Consider the following 15,612-nt stretch of genomic DNA (forward strand, 5'->3'; position numbering starts at 1 on the left):
AGCAGTTCCATGGGAGTCACTAAGCCCAATCCCCAGCTGGTGTAAATCAGCAGAGCCCCATGGGAGTCACTGGGCCTGATCCCCAGCTGGTGTAAATCAGCAGAGCCCCATGGGAGTCACTGGGCCCGATCCCCAGCTGGTGTAAATCAGGAGCAGCTCCATGAATTCACTGGGCCAGATACCCCAGCTGGTGTAAATCAGCAAAGCCCCATGGGAGTCACTGGGCCCGATCCCCAGCTGGTGTAAATCAGCAGAGCCCCATGGGAGTCACTGGGCCCGATCCCCAGCTGGAGTAAATCAGCAGAGCCCCATGGGAGTCACTGGACCCGATCCCCAGCAGGTGTAAATCAGCAGAGCCCCATGGGAGTCACTGGGCCTGATCCCCAGCTGGTGTAAATCAGCAGAGCCCCGTGGGAGTCACTGGGCCCGCCGGTGTAAGTTGTCTGTCCTGTAGTGCCATTAGAGTCACAACATGGCTCTGTCTCCCTCTAGTGGCTGGATCATGTAAGGCAGTTTCTGAGGCTGCTCTTGCAGCCAGCTGAGCCATGCTGGCTCGTGCCCGTGCAATCCAGGGGGTCCGTGTTTGATCCCAGCTGCCCCCCGGGACAGCTGAAGGCCGTGCTAGGACAGTGCTGCTCTCAGTGTCGATTCAGAGTGTCCTACAGAGCCCCCCCAGGGAACAGAGGGAAGAATCTTGCCCCACCGGAATAGTTATAGGCTGGTCCCTGGTCCCTACCATCCCCATGTGCTCGACTTTGTCTCTGGCTGAAATGCAGCCACCTCTGAGGGGGAGACACAGCAGCTGTTTAACCTGCCAATGACCTGCAGCAGTCCAGGGTGGGAAGAGAAAATGCAGGACGTCCTGTTCCCGCAAATCTGCCAGGGAGAGGGGATGAGATATACAGGGCACAGAATGGAATCCTCCAAGCCAGGGCTCTGGAGTGAATTCCCCAGCTCTCGCGGTGAGTACCGAGGTCTGTAAGGGCAGGGCCTGTGGTCGGCATCTCCCCGGGAGGTGGAGAAGGAGGAAAGATTAGATGGGGAAATGTCAGCTCCCATGAAGTCTGTCTTCCAGAGTCTAACTCTACCCAGTCCACGTCCCCTCACAGCTCTGGTTCTCCCTGTCCAACCGGCCCTGCTCCCATCCCTCGCTGCAGTTCTGCCCGGCAGGGCTCCTCGCCAGGCCTCTTGCGTCTGTGGCTGGGGTCAGACGAGGGGATGGGAGGACAGGGATGGCCCCAAGCCCAGGCTGGAGTGGGGGCTGCTGGCAGCATTCTCCCAGCATGGCTCTGCCAGTGGCTTCCCTGCAGCAGTGAGCACGTTGGCAAGCGTTGAGTGGGAGTGAGCGAGCATGACGAGTGGGTGAGCCTGGGAGTGTGTGTGTGTGTGTAAGTGCATGTGTAAGTGTGTGTGTGTGTCTGGGAGCATATGCATGTGAGCCTGGAAGTGTGTGTATGTGAGAGCATGTACATGTGAGCGTGTGCCTGTGTGTGTGTGGGGGGGTGGGAGTGTGTGCGTGCAAATCTTGGAGCGAGTGCCTGGGAGTGTGTGTGTGTGTGTTATGTGTGAGTGTGTGTGCTTGTGAGCCTTGGAGTGTGTGTGTGTGTACGTGTGAGCATGTGCCTGTGTGTGTGTGTGAATATGTGAGCATGTGCATGGGAGCGTGTGTGTGTGTGTGTGTGTGTGCATGTGTCTGGGAACATGTGCATGTGAGCCTTGGAGTGTGTGTGTGTGTGTGTATGTGTGAGTGTGTGCCTGAGATTGTGTGTGTGTGCCTGTGTGCATGTGTGCACGTGTGCCTGGGAACATGTGAGTGTGCATGAGTGTGTACATGTGAACATGTGCCTGGGAGTGGCTGGGTGCCTTTCTGAAAGTGGCAGGGTGTGTTAGTGTGCATGGAGGATGTGATCATTTTAGTGTGCGTGCACCTGTGTGTCTGTGTGTGCAGCTGTGAGTGCCTGCACATGCCTGCATGTGTGTTAGTGAGTGAGCGTGCAGAGGGCGTGCACCTGGCACACCATGGGCAGCTCCCCCTGGCCAGGCAGCCAGCTGCCCCTGTTTGGTGGCAGAGCCAGCTCCGACGCTGTTGGCTCCGACAGAGCCGGGCCAGGATGTCTGATCCATGACAGTGAACCCCCACTCCCACGAATGCACCTGAAGGCCCCGATCCTGCGCAGACAGGGAGATCCCGGGGCGGGGGGGCGCTCTATGTTTCAGTGAGGGGGGGTGTCACGACTCGTGTCTCCAGGTGGGGCTGTGCCCATGGCTATGTGCAGCTCCCTGGCCCACTGGGCCTTGTGCTGAGCCCCATGGGGGGAGCAGCCTGGGCCCCACAGCACGAGGGATTCCGCTGGGACACGTGTTTGCAGCAGGCCACTCTAGCAGGGTCTGGGGCCTGCGAGATACCAAAGCCCTGGCTAGGGCCTGCCCCACACTCTCCTGGGTTCTGTCCTGTCACAGGGACCACAGCTCAGAATGGAGAGGGACTGGGTCACATTGGCCCTCTCAGCTCTGCTGGGGTGGGTCACAGCTGCTACAGGGAGGGAAGCAGGAGAGAGCAAAAGTGCACTGCTGGAGTTGACAGATGTGCAGGAATTGTGCACGCACACTCACATGTGCAAACACATGCACACTTGTATACGTGCACCCACCCACGCATGAATTCACACATGCTTGCACGCACACACTAACCACAACCCAGGGACTTGCCTGGGGTTTTAATCACCCAGATGTTCCTCTTTCTCTTTCTGGCTGCTGGCGGTCTCACCTGAACTGGAACGTGTGGACTCAAGGCCGTGCCCAGAGTAGTGAGGGGGACATGCCCACAGGGAGAGAATCCGGATTCTCCTGCTCCACAAGCACCTGCCATTGGAGCAGGAGACTCTCCATGAGCTCTTAGCAGGGTAGGGCCTATGGCACACAGCAGGGCAGTGCTGATTCCATCCAGCAGAGGGCGGCAGTGCCCCCTCCCCAGACACAGAGTTGTAGGTTCACTGCGGTCACACTTTATGACCCAAGAAGGCTGGGAGCCGCTCTGCCTCAGCTTGGTAGGTGCCCGGGTGGGGAGGGGCACCAGGTCCTGCGATCCCCTCACCCGTGGCAGTTTGGTCCTGATTCCTGGGAACTGATTCTACAGAGAGTCACTAGGGAGTGGTGCCCAGGGCAGGTGGCACTGGCTCTGGGACTCCCCCAGCCCATCTCTGTGCCCAGGGCAGGTGGTACCGGCTCTGGGACTCACCCCTGCCCCATCCCTCCAGACACGTGGGAGGTGCCGTTCGAGGAGATCCTGGACCTGCAGTGGGTGGGCAGCGGGGCGCAGGGCGCTGTCTTCCTGGGGCGCTTTCACGGTGAGGAGGTGGCGGTGAAGAAGGTGCGAGACCTCAAGGAGACGGACATCAAACACCTGCGCAAGCTCAAACACCCCAACATCATCACCTTCAAGTGAGTATGGGGGAGGGGGCTCCTCAAACGGGGAGAGACCCCTCAGCTGGTGCAGAATCCACGTGGGGTACACAAAACCCAGAGCATGCCTCCCATGTATCCACAGTAATGCACACACATGGGATGCAGGGTCTGTGGCCCTGCCAGGCTGTGCCCACCCCCACTCTCCATTTGCACCCCATTGTATCTGGGCATGCAGTGATGCCCGCTCTCTAGGAGGGGCACTCACCTTACAGCTGAGGCCAGGATGGGTGAGGGGTGCAGGGTTCCCTGGGAGGGGCAAGGCCGGGATGTCCCCACTATGCCCAACTAGACAGGCATCTCTGCCCAGCTGGCACCATCTGTTCCTGGCCTTGAGGAGGTACCACCTCCTGCCCGGCTGGTTCCTACCCAGCCCTGCTCTCCTTCCTCTCAGGGGTGTCTGCACCCAGGCTCCTTGCTACTGCCTCATCATGGAGTTCTGCGCCCAGGGGCAGCTGTATGAGGTGCTGCGAGCCGGGCGCAAGGTCACCCCGTCCCTGCTGGTCGACTGGTCCATGGGCATCGCGGGCGGCATGAACTACCTGCACCTGCACAAAATCATCCACCGTGACCTCAAGTCACCCAAGTAAGTGGCAGGAATGGGAGCTGGCGGGGGGTGGGGATGGGCATGGGGCCTGCAGGGGAGGGGCACAGATGGGCATGGGTTCTGCAGAGGAATTGGGGGGAGGGTGGGGCATGGGGCCTAGAGGGAAGCAGGGACGCACATGGGATCCGCAGGGGAGGGGGCACCCCCTAGGCAAGGGCAGAGTCACCAGCTAGCGCTCTGAGGCCCATCACCCCCACCCCCAGCCTGCGCGAACCGGCCCATCTCTTCCCCCTGCTGGTGAGTGCGGGGAATGCAGCCTGATCTATCTCCAGCATGAGCCATTCCCAGCCCTGCCAAGAGGGGAAACCCCCCACCCCCACTTTGCTCCCTGGGGGGCCTCCAAGGACCCAACACCTGGGGTGACAAGAGGCCTCAGGGACTGCCCCCTGCTGATGGAGGGGATAGCACCCAGCACTGCCCCCTGCTGGTGGAGGGGATAGCACCCACCACCCTGCAATGCCCCCTGCTGATGGAGGGGATAGCACCCAGCACTGCCCCCTGCTGGTGGAGGGATAGCACCCAGCACTGCCCCCTGCAGGTGGAGGGGATAGCACCCACCACCCTGCAATGCCCCCTGCTGATGGAGGGGATAGCACCCAGCACTGCCCCCTGCTGGTGGAGGGATAGCACCCAGCACTGCCCCCTGCAGGTGGAGGGGATAGCACCCACCACCCTGCAATGCCCCCTGCTGATGGAGGGGATAGCACCCAGCACTGCCCCCTGCTGGTGGAGGAGATAGAATCCCCTACCCTGCAATGCCCCCTGCTGGTGGAGGGGATAGCACCCCCCTACCCATGCTGACTCTTTCTGCCCCCCCACCCAGCATGCTGATCACCTACGATGACGTGGTGAAGATCTCGGACTTCGGGACCTCCAAGGAGCTGAGTGATAAGAGCACCAAGATGTCCTTCGCCGGCACTGTGGCCTGGATGGCCCCCGAGGTCATTCGCAACGAGCCCGTCTCTGAGAAGGTCGACATCTGGTGAGCATGGGAGGCTGGGTGGGGAGGGATGGGGGGAAAGGTGTGTGGGGGTCTCCGAGCCCACTGCAGGGACTGGGGGGCGGGATTTGGAGTTGAGAGGGCTCCTGGCCTAGGGCAGGAACAGGGGGCAGGGGTGGGGGCGGAGAAAGAGATGGGAGTAGGACTTGGGTTGGGGGTTCCATCCCCTGCAATGGGGTGGGGGCAGGGGATCCTGGGAAGAAGGTGGGTCAGGAAGGGAGCTGGACTCTAAAGGATTACAGTGCCTCAGTTTCCCTCCCCACAGCCTCTGCTCCTGCCCTGCAGCACCTTGAGATCCTAGCCAGGGTGGGATTTCAAGGGGGATTTGGGGAGGGCCCACAGAAGTACTAGATCTGGGGCAGCTGGAGGGGTCAGTGGGGGGCAGGAGTGTTTGGAGCTGGGGGAAGCTTGTCTATGGATTGTAGAGTTCTCCCTGGCCTGGCCTGGCCAACAGCAGACATGGGGGGATGGGGGACACCCTGCTGGATCCAGATGATCTTCCCAGGCTGGCATCAGCTGCCTCCTTTCCCATCACCTGGTGCCTTGGGAGTATGAGGGAAGAGGAGGGGCTGGGAGGGAGAAGCTGATTCTGGCGCCCCCCACTACTGGAGAGCTCCCCACATCTGCTGACACGTCCCCCCCAGGTCCTTCGGGGTGGTGCTGTGGGAGCTGCTGACAGGCGAAATCCCCTACAAGGACGTGGATTCCTCGGCCATCATCTGGGGGGTGGGCAGCAACAGCCTGCACCTGCCTGTGCCCTCCGGCTGCCCCGACGGCTTCAAGATCCTACTGCGCCAGTGCTGGTGAGTGCCCCCAGTGACCCCCCAATGACCTTCCAGTGCTGGTGAGTGCCCTCAGTGACCCACCCAATGACCTTCCAGTGCTGGTGAGTGCCGCCAGTGACCCCTCAATGACCTCTCAGTGCTGGTGAATGCCCCCAATGACCTCCAAGTGCTAGTGAGTGCCCCCAGTAATCCCCAGTGCTGGTGTGTGCCCCCAGTGACTCCCCAATGACCTCCCAGTGCTAGTGAGTGACCCCCCCCAGTGCTCCTTCAGTGTTGGTGAGTGCCCCCAATCCCCAGTGATTCCCAGTGCCGGTGTGTGCCCCCAGTGACTCCCCAATGACCTTCCAGTGCTGGTGAGTGCCCCCAGTGACCCCTCAATGACCTTCCAGTGCTGGTGAGTGCCCCCAGTGATCCCCAGTGCTGGTGAGTGCTCCCAATCCCCAGTGATCCCCAGTGCTGGTGTGTGCCCCCAGTCACCCCTAATGACCTCCCAGTGCTGGTGAGTGACCCCCCAGTTTCCCTCCAGTGTTGGTGAGTGCCTCCCAACCCCCCACTGACCCCACCATTGCTAGTGAGTGCCACAGTGCTCCCCCCAGTACTGGTGAGTACTCCCCAGTGACCCCCCCCAGTGCTGGTGAGTCCTCCTGACCCCCCAGTGACCCCCCCCGAGTGCTGGTGAGTGCCCCCCAGTGCTGGTAAGTCTCCCCCTAGCATCCTCCACAACAGCCCCCCTGGTGCTGGTGAGCCTGGCCCCAGTCCCCTCACTCCTCCCCCGGCCAGTGCCACATGCCAGGAGTCTGCTGGGTCTCAGCCTCATTGCCTGTAAGCCCGGTGCCGTATCACCCCACACAAGCCAGAGGGGCCCAGACTCCCTGCTGGGGGTCCCTCGCCTGCCCCAGGACCCAAACCTGCCTCTGCCCCCCAGGAACAGCAAACCCCGCAACCGGCCGTCCTTCCGCCAGATCCTGCTGCACCTGGACATCGCCTCGGCGGACGTGCTCTCCACGCCCCAGGAGACCTACTTCAAATCCCAGGTGGGTCCCCCACTGCAGCCCCCATGCATCACCCAGCCCCCCACTGCTCTCCCTTCCAGCCCCCTGCTCCTCCTTCCAGCGCTCCATGCACCTGCCCAGCCCCCCACTGCTCCTCCTTCCAGCGCCCCATGCACCCGCCCAGCCCCCCACTGCTCCTCCTTCCAGCGCCCCATGCACCCGCCCAGCCCCCCACCGCTCCTCCTTCCAGCCCCCATGCACCCGCCCAGCCCCCCACCGCTCCTCCTTCCAGCCCCCCACCGCTCCTCCTTCCAGCCCCCATGCACCCGCCCAGCCCCCCACCGCTCCTCCTTCCAGCCCCCCACCGCTCCTCCTTCCAGCGCCCCATGCACCCGCCCAGCCCCCCACCGCTCCTCCTTCCAGCGCCCCATGCACCCGCCCAGTCCCCCACCGCTCCTCCTTCCAGCCCCCATGCACCCGCCCAGTCCCCCACCGCTCCTCCTTCCAGGCCCCCATGCACCCGCCCAGTCCCCCACTGCTCCTCCTTCCAGCCCCCATGCACCCGCCCAGCCCCCCACTGCTCCTCCTTCCAGCGCCACATGCACCTGCCCAGTCCCCCACCGCTCCTCCTTCCAGCGCCACATGCACCTGCCCAGTCCCCCACCACTCCCTCTTCCAGCCCCCATGCACCCGCCCAGCCCTCCACTGCTCCTCCTTCCAGCCCCCATGCACCTGCCCAGTCCCCCACCACTCCCTCTTCCAGCCCCCATGCACCCGCCCAGTCCGCCACCACTCCCTCTTCCAGCCCCCATGCACCCGCCCAGCCCCCCACTGCTCCTCCTTCCAGTCCCCCATGCACCCGCCCAGCCCCCCACTGCTACTTCTTCCAGCCTTCCTCCTTCCAGCCGCACTCCCCTCGCTGTCAGTGCTGTCCCCAGTGCCCCAGCAGGGGGTGCTGTTTGGGGGTTTAGCTGTAGACTCACACTCCCCTCCTCCCCCCGTCTCCCCTCTGGTGCTTACTGAAGCCCGCAGGGCAGACCCAGGCCGGGGCTGGGGCAGCAATGAAAGAGCTGAGCCCCCCGACACCCTTCCCCGAGGTGCCCTGCAGGGGGTGCTTGGCCCTGTGGCGGGGGGTTCCTGGGGCCGGTGCTGAGACCCGTGTCGCCCCCTGCAGGCCGAGTGGCGTGAGGAGGTGAAGCTGCACTTTGAGAAGATCAAGTCGGAGGGGACGTGTCTGCACCGGCTGGAGGAGGAGCTGATCAACCGGCGCCGTGATGAGCTCCGGTCAGGGGGGGCCCGGAGCAGGAGGGCATCCCACTGGGATGGTGGGTGGGGATGGGGCAGGGATCTCCATGGCAGGGGGATGTCCCGTTCAGATCAGGGGGCAGGGCAGGGCTTGGGAAGGCACCGGGCAGGGGTCCTCGGAGAGGAGGGGGTGACATTGCATCTGATGGGGGAGGGGGACCTTTGGCCCCACCTCCAGCTGTGTGATTGACAGCTCCCCTTCCGCCCCCCCCAGGCATGCGCTGGACATCCGGGAGCACTACGAGCGCAAGCTGGAGCGGGCCAACAACCTCTACATGGAGCTTAACTCCCTCATGCTGCAGCTGGAGCTGAAGGAGAAGGAGCTGCTCAGGTGAGGGCACCCCCCAGCCTGTGGGGTCCAGCCCCCCATCACTGGCCCCTCAGGGATCCAGCCCCCTATTTCTGTCCCCCCAGGAGAGGCCAACCTGCCCATCACCACCTCCTGCAAGGATCCAGCCCCCCACAATCACTGCCCCCTCAGGGATCCAGCTCTGCATTACTGCCAGTCTAGGGGCCCTGCCTGCCCATCACTGACCCCTGGGAGATCCAGCCCACCCCCTCATCACTACCCCCTGTAGGCCCCTATCACTGCCCACCTGGGAGATCCAGCTCCCCCCGCATCATTGCTTCCTGGGGGGCCAAGACCCCCATCACCACCTCCTGCGGGAATTGATCCCCTTATCACTGTCCCTCTGGGGAAATCCAGCCCCCCATCACCACCCACTCTGGGATCCAGTCCGCCATCAGCACCCCCTGTGAGGATCCAGCCCCTCCTATCGCTGCCTCCCCGTGGAGCCCAGCTTGCCAATAACTGTCCCCCAGGGCTCCAAGCCCCCCCATATCCAACCTCCAGAGGGCTCCAACCCCTCATCACTGCCCCCGTGGGGGATCCAGACCCCGATTCCCATCTCAAAGGGGGGGTTCAGCTCTCCGATCTCTGCCCCTCAGGGGATAGCCTGATCCCCCCAACACACACGCATGGTCCTCAAAGGGCTGGCTCTTCGGGATTCCCCCGCCATGATCTCTCACTTGCTGAGTCCAATTAACTCAGTGGAGCTCCCACTGATTTACACCAGCTGAGGGTCTGGCCCCTGCCCCTGCAGGTGTCGGAGGAAGGAGTAAATGCTCCCTTTCCACCCCCACCTCCAGAACTGTCCTCAGGCCAATTCCTTCCTGACCTTGGAGAGGGACAACTTTATGCCTTGGAGCATGAGGGTGAAAGAGCATTAGTCTGATCTAGGCAATGGTGGGGAGGGTGCAGTGCCTGGACTGGGCCTGAGTATGACGGGGACAGTGCCCAGGCCAGGGCTGAGTCTGACAGTGGCAGTGCCCAGGCAGGGCTGAGTCTGATGGAGGCTAGGCCCAGGCCAGGGCTGAGTCTGATGGGAGCAGTGCCCGGGCAAGGCTGAGTCTGACGGGGGCCAAGCCTGGGCTGAGTCTGACAGGGGCAGTGCCTGGGCAGCACTGACTCCGATGGGGGCAGTGCCCAGGCAGGGCTGAGTGACGGGTGCAGTGCCTGGGCAAGGGCTGAGTCTGACGGGGGCAGTGCCTGGGCAGGGCTGAGTCTGATGGGGCCAGAGCTGAGTCTGATGGGGGCAGTGCCCAGGCAGGGCTGAGTCTGATGGGGGCCAGGCCCGGGCCAGGGCTGAGTTTGGTGGGGGCAATGCCCAGGCAGGGCTGAGTCTGACGGGGCCAGGGCTGAGTCTGAAGGGGGCAGTGTCTGGGCCAAGGCTGACTCCGACGGGGGCAGTGCCTGGGCAGGGCTGATTCCGACAGGGGCAGTGCCCGGGCAGGGCTGACTCTCTCTCCCTGGCAGGCGGGAGCAGGCGCTGGAGAAGAAGTACCCGGGGCTGTTCAAGCCGCATGCATCGCGCAGTCTCCTGCACGGCAACACGGTGGAGAAGCTCATCAAGAAGAGGAACGTGCCCCAGAAGCTGTCGCCGCACAGCAAGCGGTGAGGGGCCTGGTCTGGGGCCGCAGCCACACTCCTCACCTTGGGGTGGAGGCGGGGTCAGGACTCCTGGGTTCTGGCCCTTGCTCACTGTGTTATGAGGAGGGACAAGCCCCTTTCCCTCTGTAATGACCTGGGGGGTAGGGGCTGTGAGGTGGAATCACCACTGGGCACCTGCGGGGAGACTGAGGCACAGGGAGGTGGGGGAGGAAGGGGGCTGAGGTAGAGGGAGGTGGGGGGAGGGTAGATGGGGGGCTGAGGCTCAGGGAAGTGGGGGGAAGGAGCTGAGGCTCAGGGAGGTGGGGGAGGGAGATGGGAGGGCTGAGGTAGAGGGAGATGGGGGAGGGATATGGGGGGGCTGAGGTACAGGGAGGTGGGGGGAGACAGCTGGAGGGGGGAGCTGAAGCACTGGAGGTTGGGGGGGGTCTGCGGCTCAGGAGGGTTGGGGGATGGGAAGTGAGGCACAGGAACATGGGGGAGGAAAGCTGAGGGGGGGAAGGAGTTGAGGGTGGGGGAGCCGAGTTGGGGGAAGATGCAGGACTGGGGACAGGGAAGGCACCTGGGATCAAAGAGGGGCACAGGAAGTGGGGAGGGGAAGGGTGCAGGGCTCAGGGAGGGGGAGGGGTGCAGGGACTGGCCCCCCTGACCCATGCTGTCCCCCAGGCCGGACATCCTGAAGACAGAGGTGATCCTGCCCAAACTGGACTCGGCCATTGCCCAGGTGTCAATACCCGCTTGCCAGAAGGGCCCCACCTCCCCGGGCCGGAGCCGCCGGGCCAAGCCGCGCTACCGCAAAGCCAGCGCCAAGGGCAGCTGTGGGGAGCTGGCAGGGCCCCGGGCCCCAGAGCCAGCGGATGTGGGGCAGCAGCTGGAGACCCCTGCCGCCCTGCGTGGGCTGCAGCACGACCTGCTGCGCCGGATGTCCTCGTCCAGCCCTGACCTCATCAACACCACTCTGGAGGCCGAGGCCAAGAAAGAGGGGGCCCGTGCCGGGCCCGAGTCGCCCCCAGCCGAGCAGCCCCGCAGCGAGACCCCCAGTGAGGACACAGCCTCTGTGCCCTTCTCCAGCAGCCCTGATTCACCCTCCTCCAAGCAGGGGGCCGTGGGGCCAGCAGACAAAAGCCACCGGCTGTTGGCCCTAGCCCAGAGGCTGCAGCCAGGCGAGGAGCCCGACAAGGAGGCAGGCATGGCGGGCAAGGTGGGCAAGGCCTGTGGGGTGCCGCAGCAGCACCTGACACCCGCAGAGCTGCTGTACCGAGCGGCTGTGACCCGGAGCCAGGTGAGCACGGCTCAGCGGGGGCTGGGCCTTGGGGGGCGGGGCACCTGTGTTGATTTTAAATGGGTTGACTGTAGGGGGCAGTAGGGGACTGTTGGTTGTGAAGCTGATGGCCTGTAGGGGGTGCATGCAGCATTGGTGGGACTGGAACACTGCGCCCAGCTCTGGGGTGTGCGTCGTATGAGGGAGATCGGAGGAGCCACAAAACTGGCCGCAGGCTGGAGAAGATGCTGGCAGCGAGGGGCTCAGCAAAATGTGGCTGGAGACGTGCCTCAACCAGGGCTCCTGGGCCCTTCGCAGGGAGGACCAGGCACTGAGGGGCCCCTCAGTCGAGTGGGGATCAGGCAGGATGGGAACCAACAGTTGGAGTTTAAAGCCATTAGCTTCAAAGGAAGTATTCAGCTCCCGGTTGTCCTGGGGCGGGGGGCGGAGGGGTGATGAACTATGGGGACACGTTCCCGGGATAAGGAGGAGAGATGGTGTTCTCCAGTGTTCGGAGGCTGCAGGTCCAGCCAGACTGCCTGTGGGGAAAGTGGGTCAGAGCCAAGTTACTGGGCTTCTGAAGGGGCTGACGGGGGGGAATTCGCTGGCCTGGGCTACCTGGTTTGGCTAGTTCCCCCCCATCCCTCAGCATCCCCATCCCTGTGCCCCCCATCCCTGTGGATCCCCAGTCCCTCAGCCCCTCCTTTCCACAATCCCTGTGCCCCTCCCCAGTCCCTGTGCTATCCCAGTCCTGGGCTGTCTCCACAGCTCCACAATCCTGACACGCAGCCTCCTGCTATCCCAGCCCTGGGATCTGGTTGTGCAAGTCATTTTCATTACCATCTGAGGGCTGGGCAGAGTCAGTAGGCTGCTGGCTCTCACGTGGGTGTTCTGGCTGGCGACAGGCCCTGGGCGTATCCTGCCCTGTGGGCAAGCGGGTGTCCCGGCTGTCCAGGGCAGCCTGTGTCCTCTTGTGCCCATGGGGTTCACAGCACCCAGGCGGGGGCGGGTCCAGCTAATGTGGCTCTTCTCTGCCTTCTGCTCTCCAGAAGCGAGGGGTCTCGTCCGAGGAGGAGGAGGGAGAAGTGGACAGCGAGGTGGAGCTGCCACTGAGGCAGAGGTGGGTACGGGCCTGGGCTCCTGAGCCTTCAGCACCATTGCTCAGCCATGTGTCCTTTCTCCTCTGCCATTGGCCTGCCGTGCCCGGTGAGCCCTGGTGCAGGGCAGGGGTCGTTGTGGCACGTGGGTGTTTGTCACCCTCTATGGGGCGCTGTAATAGTGCCGGACACTGCTCGTTGTGCTTAAGACCATGGCTAATGGTCCTAGTCGTTAGAGCAGGGCGGGGTTGGAAGCCAGGATGCCTGGGTTCTTTTCTCAGTTCCGGGTGGCTAGAACGGAGGGAGGGGTGGCTAGACACCCTAAATGCCTGGGTTCTGTCCCTGGCTCTGTCACTGGCCTATTGTACAGCATTGCGCTCGCTGAAGAGTCTCTGGGCCTCAGTCCCCAGCAGGGACAATACCCCCGACTGGTGGGTGATGGGGGGCTGCTCTGCTGACAGGTGGCCCCAGGGGCTGAGCAAGCACCAGTCGCTCTCCACCTTCAGCTCAGAGAACTTCTCGGACGGGGACGGCGAGGAGGGGAACACGAGCGACGCGTCGCCCAGCGGCACGCCCGACGTGGCCAGCATCAACACAGGCGAGCGCTCGGACGACATGCTCTCGCAGAGCTCCGAGACCCCGCTCGACGCCCTGGCCCACTCCGACGGCCTGTCCGAGAAGGAGGCCGCTGTCCGGCAAGTCAAGAGCCAGCTCAGCGCTGAGCAGAATGCCGCTGAGGTGAGTGAGTGCCTCCCCTGCTGAGGGCTGCGGGGTGCAGGGGCTCGAGGGGGGGTGGGGTCCCATGTGCCCCCCCTGCTGGGGAACACAAGGGGGGGGTGGGATCCTCAGTGCTTCCCCCACTGGGAGCTGGAGGGTGCAGGGGCTCGAGGGGGGTGGCAGACCCTGTGCCCCCCCACTGGGGGCTGGAGGGTGCAGGGGCTCGAGGGGGGTGGCAGTCCCTGTGCCCCCCCACTGGGGGCTGGAGGGTGCAGGGGGCTCGAGGGGGGGTGGAGTCCCATGTGCCCCCCCTGCTGGGGAATACAAGGGGAGGTGGGATCCCCAGTGCTTCCCCCACTGGGAGCTGGAGGGTGCAGGGGGCTCGAGGGGCGTGGCAGCCCCTGTGCCCCCCCCACTGGGGGCTGGAGGGTGCAGGGGGATCGAGGGGGGTGGGGTCCCATCTGCCCCCCCTGCTGGGGAATACAAGGGGGTGTGTGGGATCCCCAGTGCTTCCCCTCCTGGGGGCTGGGGGGTACAGGGGGCTGAAGTGGGGAGGTCACGAGCTCCTCCTGTTGGGGACTGTGGGGGGGTACAGTGTGTTCAGGGCCGAGGGAGGGGAGTCCCGAGTGCTCCCCCTCCTGGGGGATGTGGGGAATGCCAGGGGGCTGAAGTGGGCGGGGGTCAAAGAGCTCCCCCTGTTGGTGACTGTAGGGGGGTACAGTGTGTTCAGGGTTGGGGAGTCCCACGTGCTCCCTGTGCTGGGGATGTGGGGACTGCTAGGGGTTCCCGGGGACAGATTCCCAGAGGCTCCAGTGGTGCAGGGGCTAGAAGAACCGCTGGGTTAGTGATGCCCATAAAGGGTGAGCCCCGGGTTCATCAGGACTTGCAGAGCATCTTGCCCCTCAGCGGGGCCTGTCTGCCCCGGAGATCACAGTGGGTGGAGGTGGAGCAGCAGTTTGGTTTGGCATTGGGAGTGGGGGTGCCAGCTCCCCCTTTTCCTCCCATCTGTGCTCTGATCTCACCTTTCCCCCGGCTCTGGACTAGACCCCCTCCGTGTACGAGGACTCGGACTGTGACAGCACCGAACTGGACCACTCGGGCAGCGGAGACACGCACAGACTGCCGGCTGCCCCCAGCTCGTGATGCCCTCCACCCCCCCCGAGGTTGTACAGACCCCCCAGATATTTATATAAATAATCTATAAATCTCTATATAAAGCTATATAATGTATAATCTACCCAGAGGCAGCGCTGGAGCCAGCCGGAGCGGCCCATGCACTGAACCCACCTTGGTCCTGATGGACAGACTGAGGGGCCAGGGGCCTGGGGGTTAGCCTTGTACAGCTGGAGACCAAGAAATGCCCCATAGCGTCGGACTCCTGGCCAGAAGGGCCCCGTGGCACTGGCACCAGCTCGGAGCAGGACCGGCCCATGATGGGCAGTGTCTGGGAACAGGCCCAGGATGCACTGGGGCAGAGGCTGGGATGCGGAGGAGCATAATCCCCCCTCCATCTGCAAAGCTGAACCCAAGAGAGGCGAGATGCAGCGCTGTCCCGGCGCTTAGCCCGAGCGGACCCGTTGGCACGCTGGGTCCAGCCGTGAGCTCGGCAGGAGCCGGAGAGGGGGGGCAGGCAGCGTGGTGCCCTGTGGGCAGAGGTGTGCAGGTTGCTACGTCGCGGAGATCGTGTGGAAGCTCCTTCGAGACCAGTCAAAGCCCAGCAGAGCAACCAACCACCCCCAAAATCTGCCCAGCGCAGCAACGTACCAGGCTGGGGCAGAACTGCGATCCCACGCTCCTGCTCCCAGGCAGACTCTAGATCCAAACCCCCTGCTCCGTAGCAGCCGCCCCCAGCTCAGCACCAAGCAATTCTGCCCCCGCCCCAGGCCGCTGCCAGCTTTCGGGCCAAGGGAGGGTGGGGGTGGCTGCACTGCCTCCTGCTGGTACCCACATGCACTGCACTTTTTGTTGGTGTTAATTTATTTTAAACGAATGTTTACATTTGCACTTGTGTCCTGGTTGGAACAGGGAGGGGTGTCGCTTGGGGGGTGGGGCTGCTGACTCCTCTGAGCCCCTGTTGTGTGGGGGGAGGCAGCCCCCCCCCTCCCCTGTTTATGTAGGTGGGTGCCTCCCGCAGAGCTGTTTCTCAGGTGAAAGTCCCCCTGCCCCCTCCGCTTCTTTCTGGAACTGTTTGTCTTCGCTGCTGAGTGTTTGGCCCCTTGGACCCCTCCCGCAGTGCACGTGTGGGGAGCAGTGAGCCCAGCATGGGATCAGTGTGGGCTGCCCCCCTAAAACCTCAGGTGACCAGACAGCAAATGTGAAAAATGAGGCTGGGGGTTAATAGGAGCCTATATAAGAAAAAGACACCAAAATCGGGACATCTGGTCACCCTATTGGGCTGCCTGCTGTCATGCTGGCAGAGACCCACGGGCTGGTTGGCC

At 63.6% G+C, this 15,612-nt stretch overlaps 1 protein-coding gene across 4 annotated transcripts in view; it reads left to right on the plus strand.

Moving 5' to 3' along the window:
* MAP3K12 (mitogen-activated protein kinase kinase kinase 12) overlaps nucleotides 1-15,612 on the plus strand; it is an 82,699-nt gene extending 67,087 nt beyond the window's left edge. For 2 of the 4 annotated variants that reach the window (XM_050925808.1, XM_050925809.1), the window contains exons 3-14: nucleotides 3,258-3,441; nucleotides 3,857-4,048; nucleotides 4,893-5,051; nucleotides 5,714-5,872; nucleotides 6,780-6,888; nucleotides 8,021-8,130; nucleotides 8,366-8,482; nucleotides 9,968-10,105; nucleotides 10,766-11,381; nucleotides 12,410-12,480; nucleotides 12,919-13,195; nucleotides 14,219-15,612. In XM_050925808.1, coding sequence (XP_050781765.1) covers nucleotides 3,258-3,441; nucleotides 3,857-4,048; nucleotides 4,893-5,051; nucleotides 5,714-5,872; nucleotides 6,780-6,888; nucleotides 8,021-8,130; nucleotides 8,366-8,482; nucleotides 9,968-10,105; nucleotides 10,766-11,381; nucleotides 12,410-12,480; nucleotides 12,919-13,195; nucleotides 14,219-14,317 — 2,231 coding nt within the window. In that variant the 3' untranslated portion in view covers nucleotides 14,318-15,612. The remainder of the gene's footprint in view (nucleotides 1-3,257; nucleotides 3,442-3,856; nucleotides 4,049-4,892; nucleotides 5,052-5,713; nucleotides 5,873-6,779; nucleotides 6,889-8,020; nucleotides 8,131-8,365; nucleotides 8,483-9,967; nucleotides 10,106-10,765; nucleotides 11,382-12,409; nucleotides 12,481-12,918; nucleotides 13,196-14,218) is intronic. The other 2 variants (XM_050925810.1, XM_050925811.1) reach the window with 2 other exon arrangements.

The sequence above is a fragment of the Gopherus flavomarginatus genome, chromosome 16, assembly GCF_025201925.1.
Source record: "Gopherus flavomarginatus isolate rGopFla2 chromosome 16, rGopFla2.mat.asm, whole genome shotgun sequence".
NCBI classification, from domain to species: domain Eukaryota; kingdom Metazoa; phylum Chordata; order Testudines; family Testudinidae; genus Gopherus; species Gopherus flavomarginatus.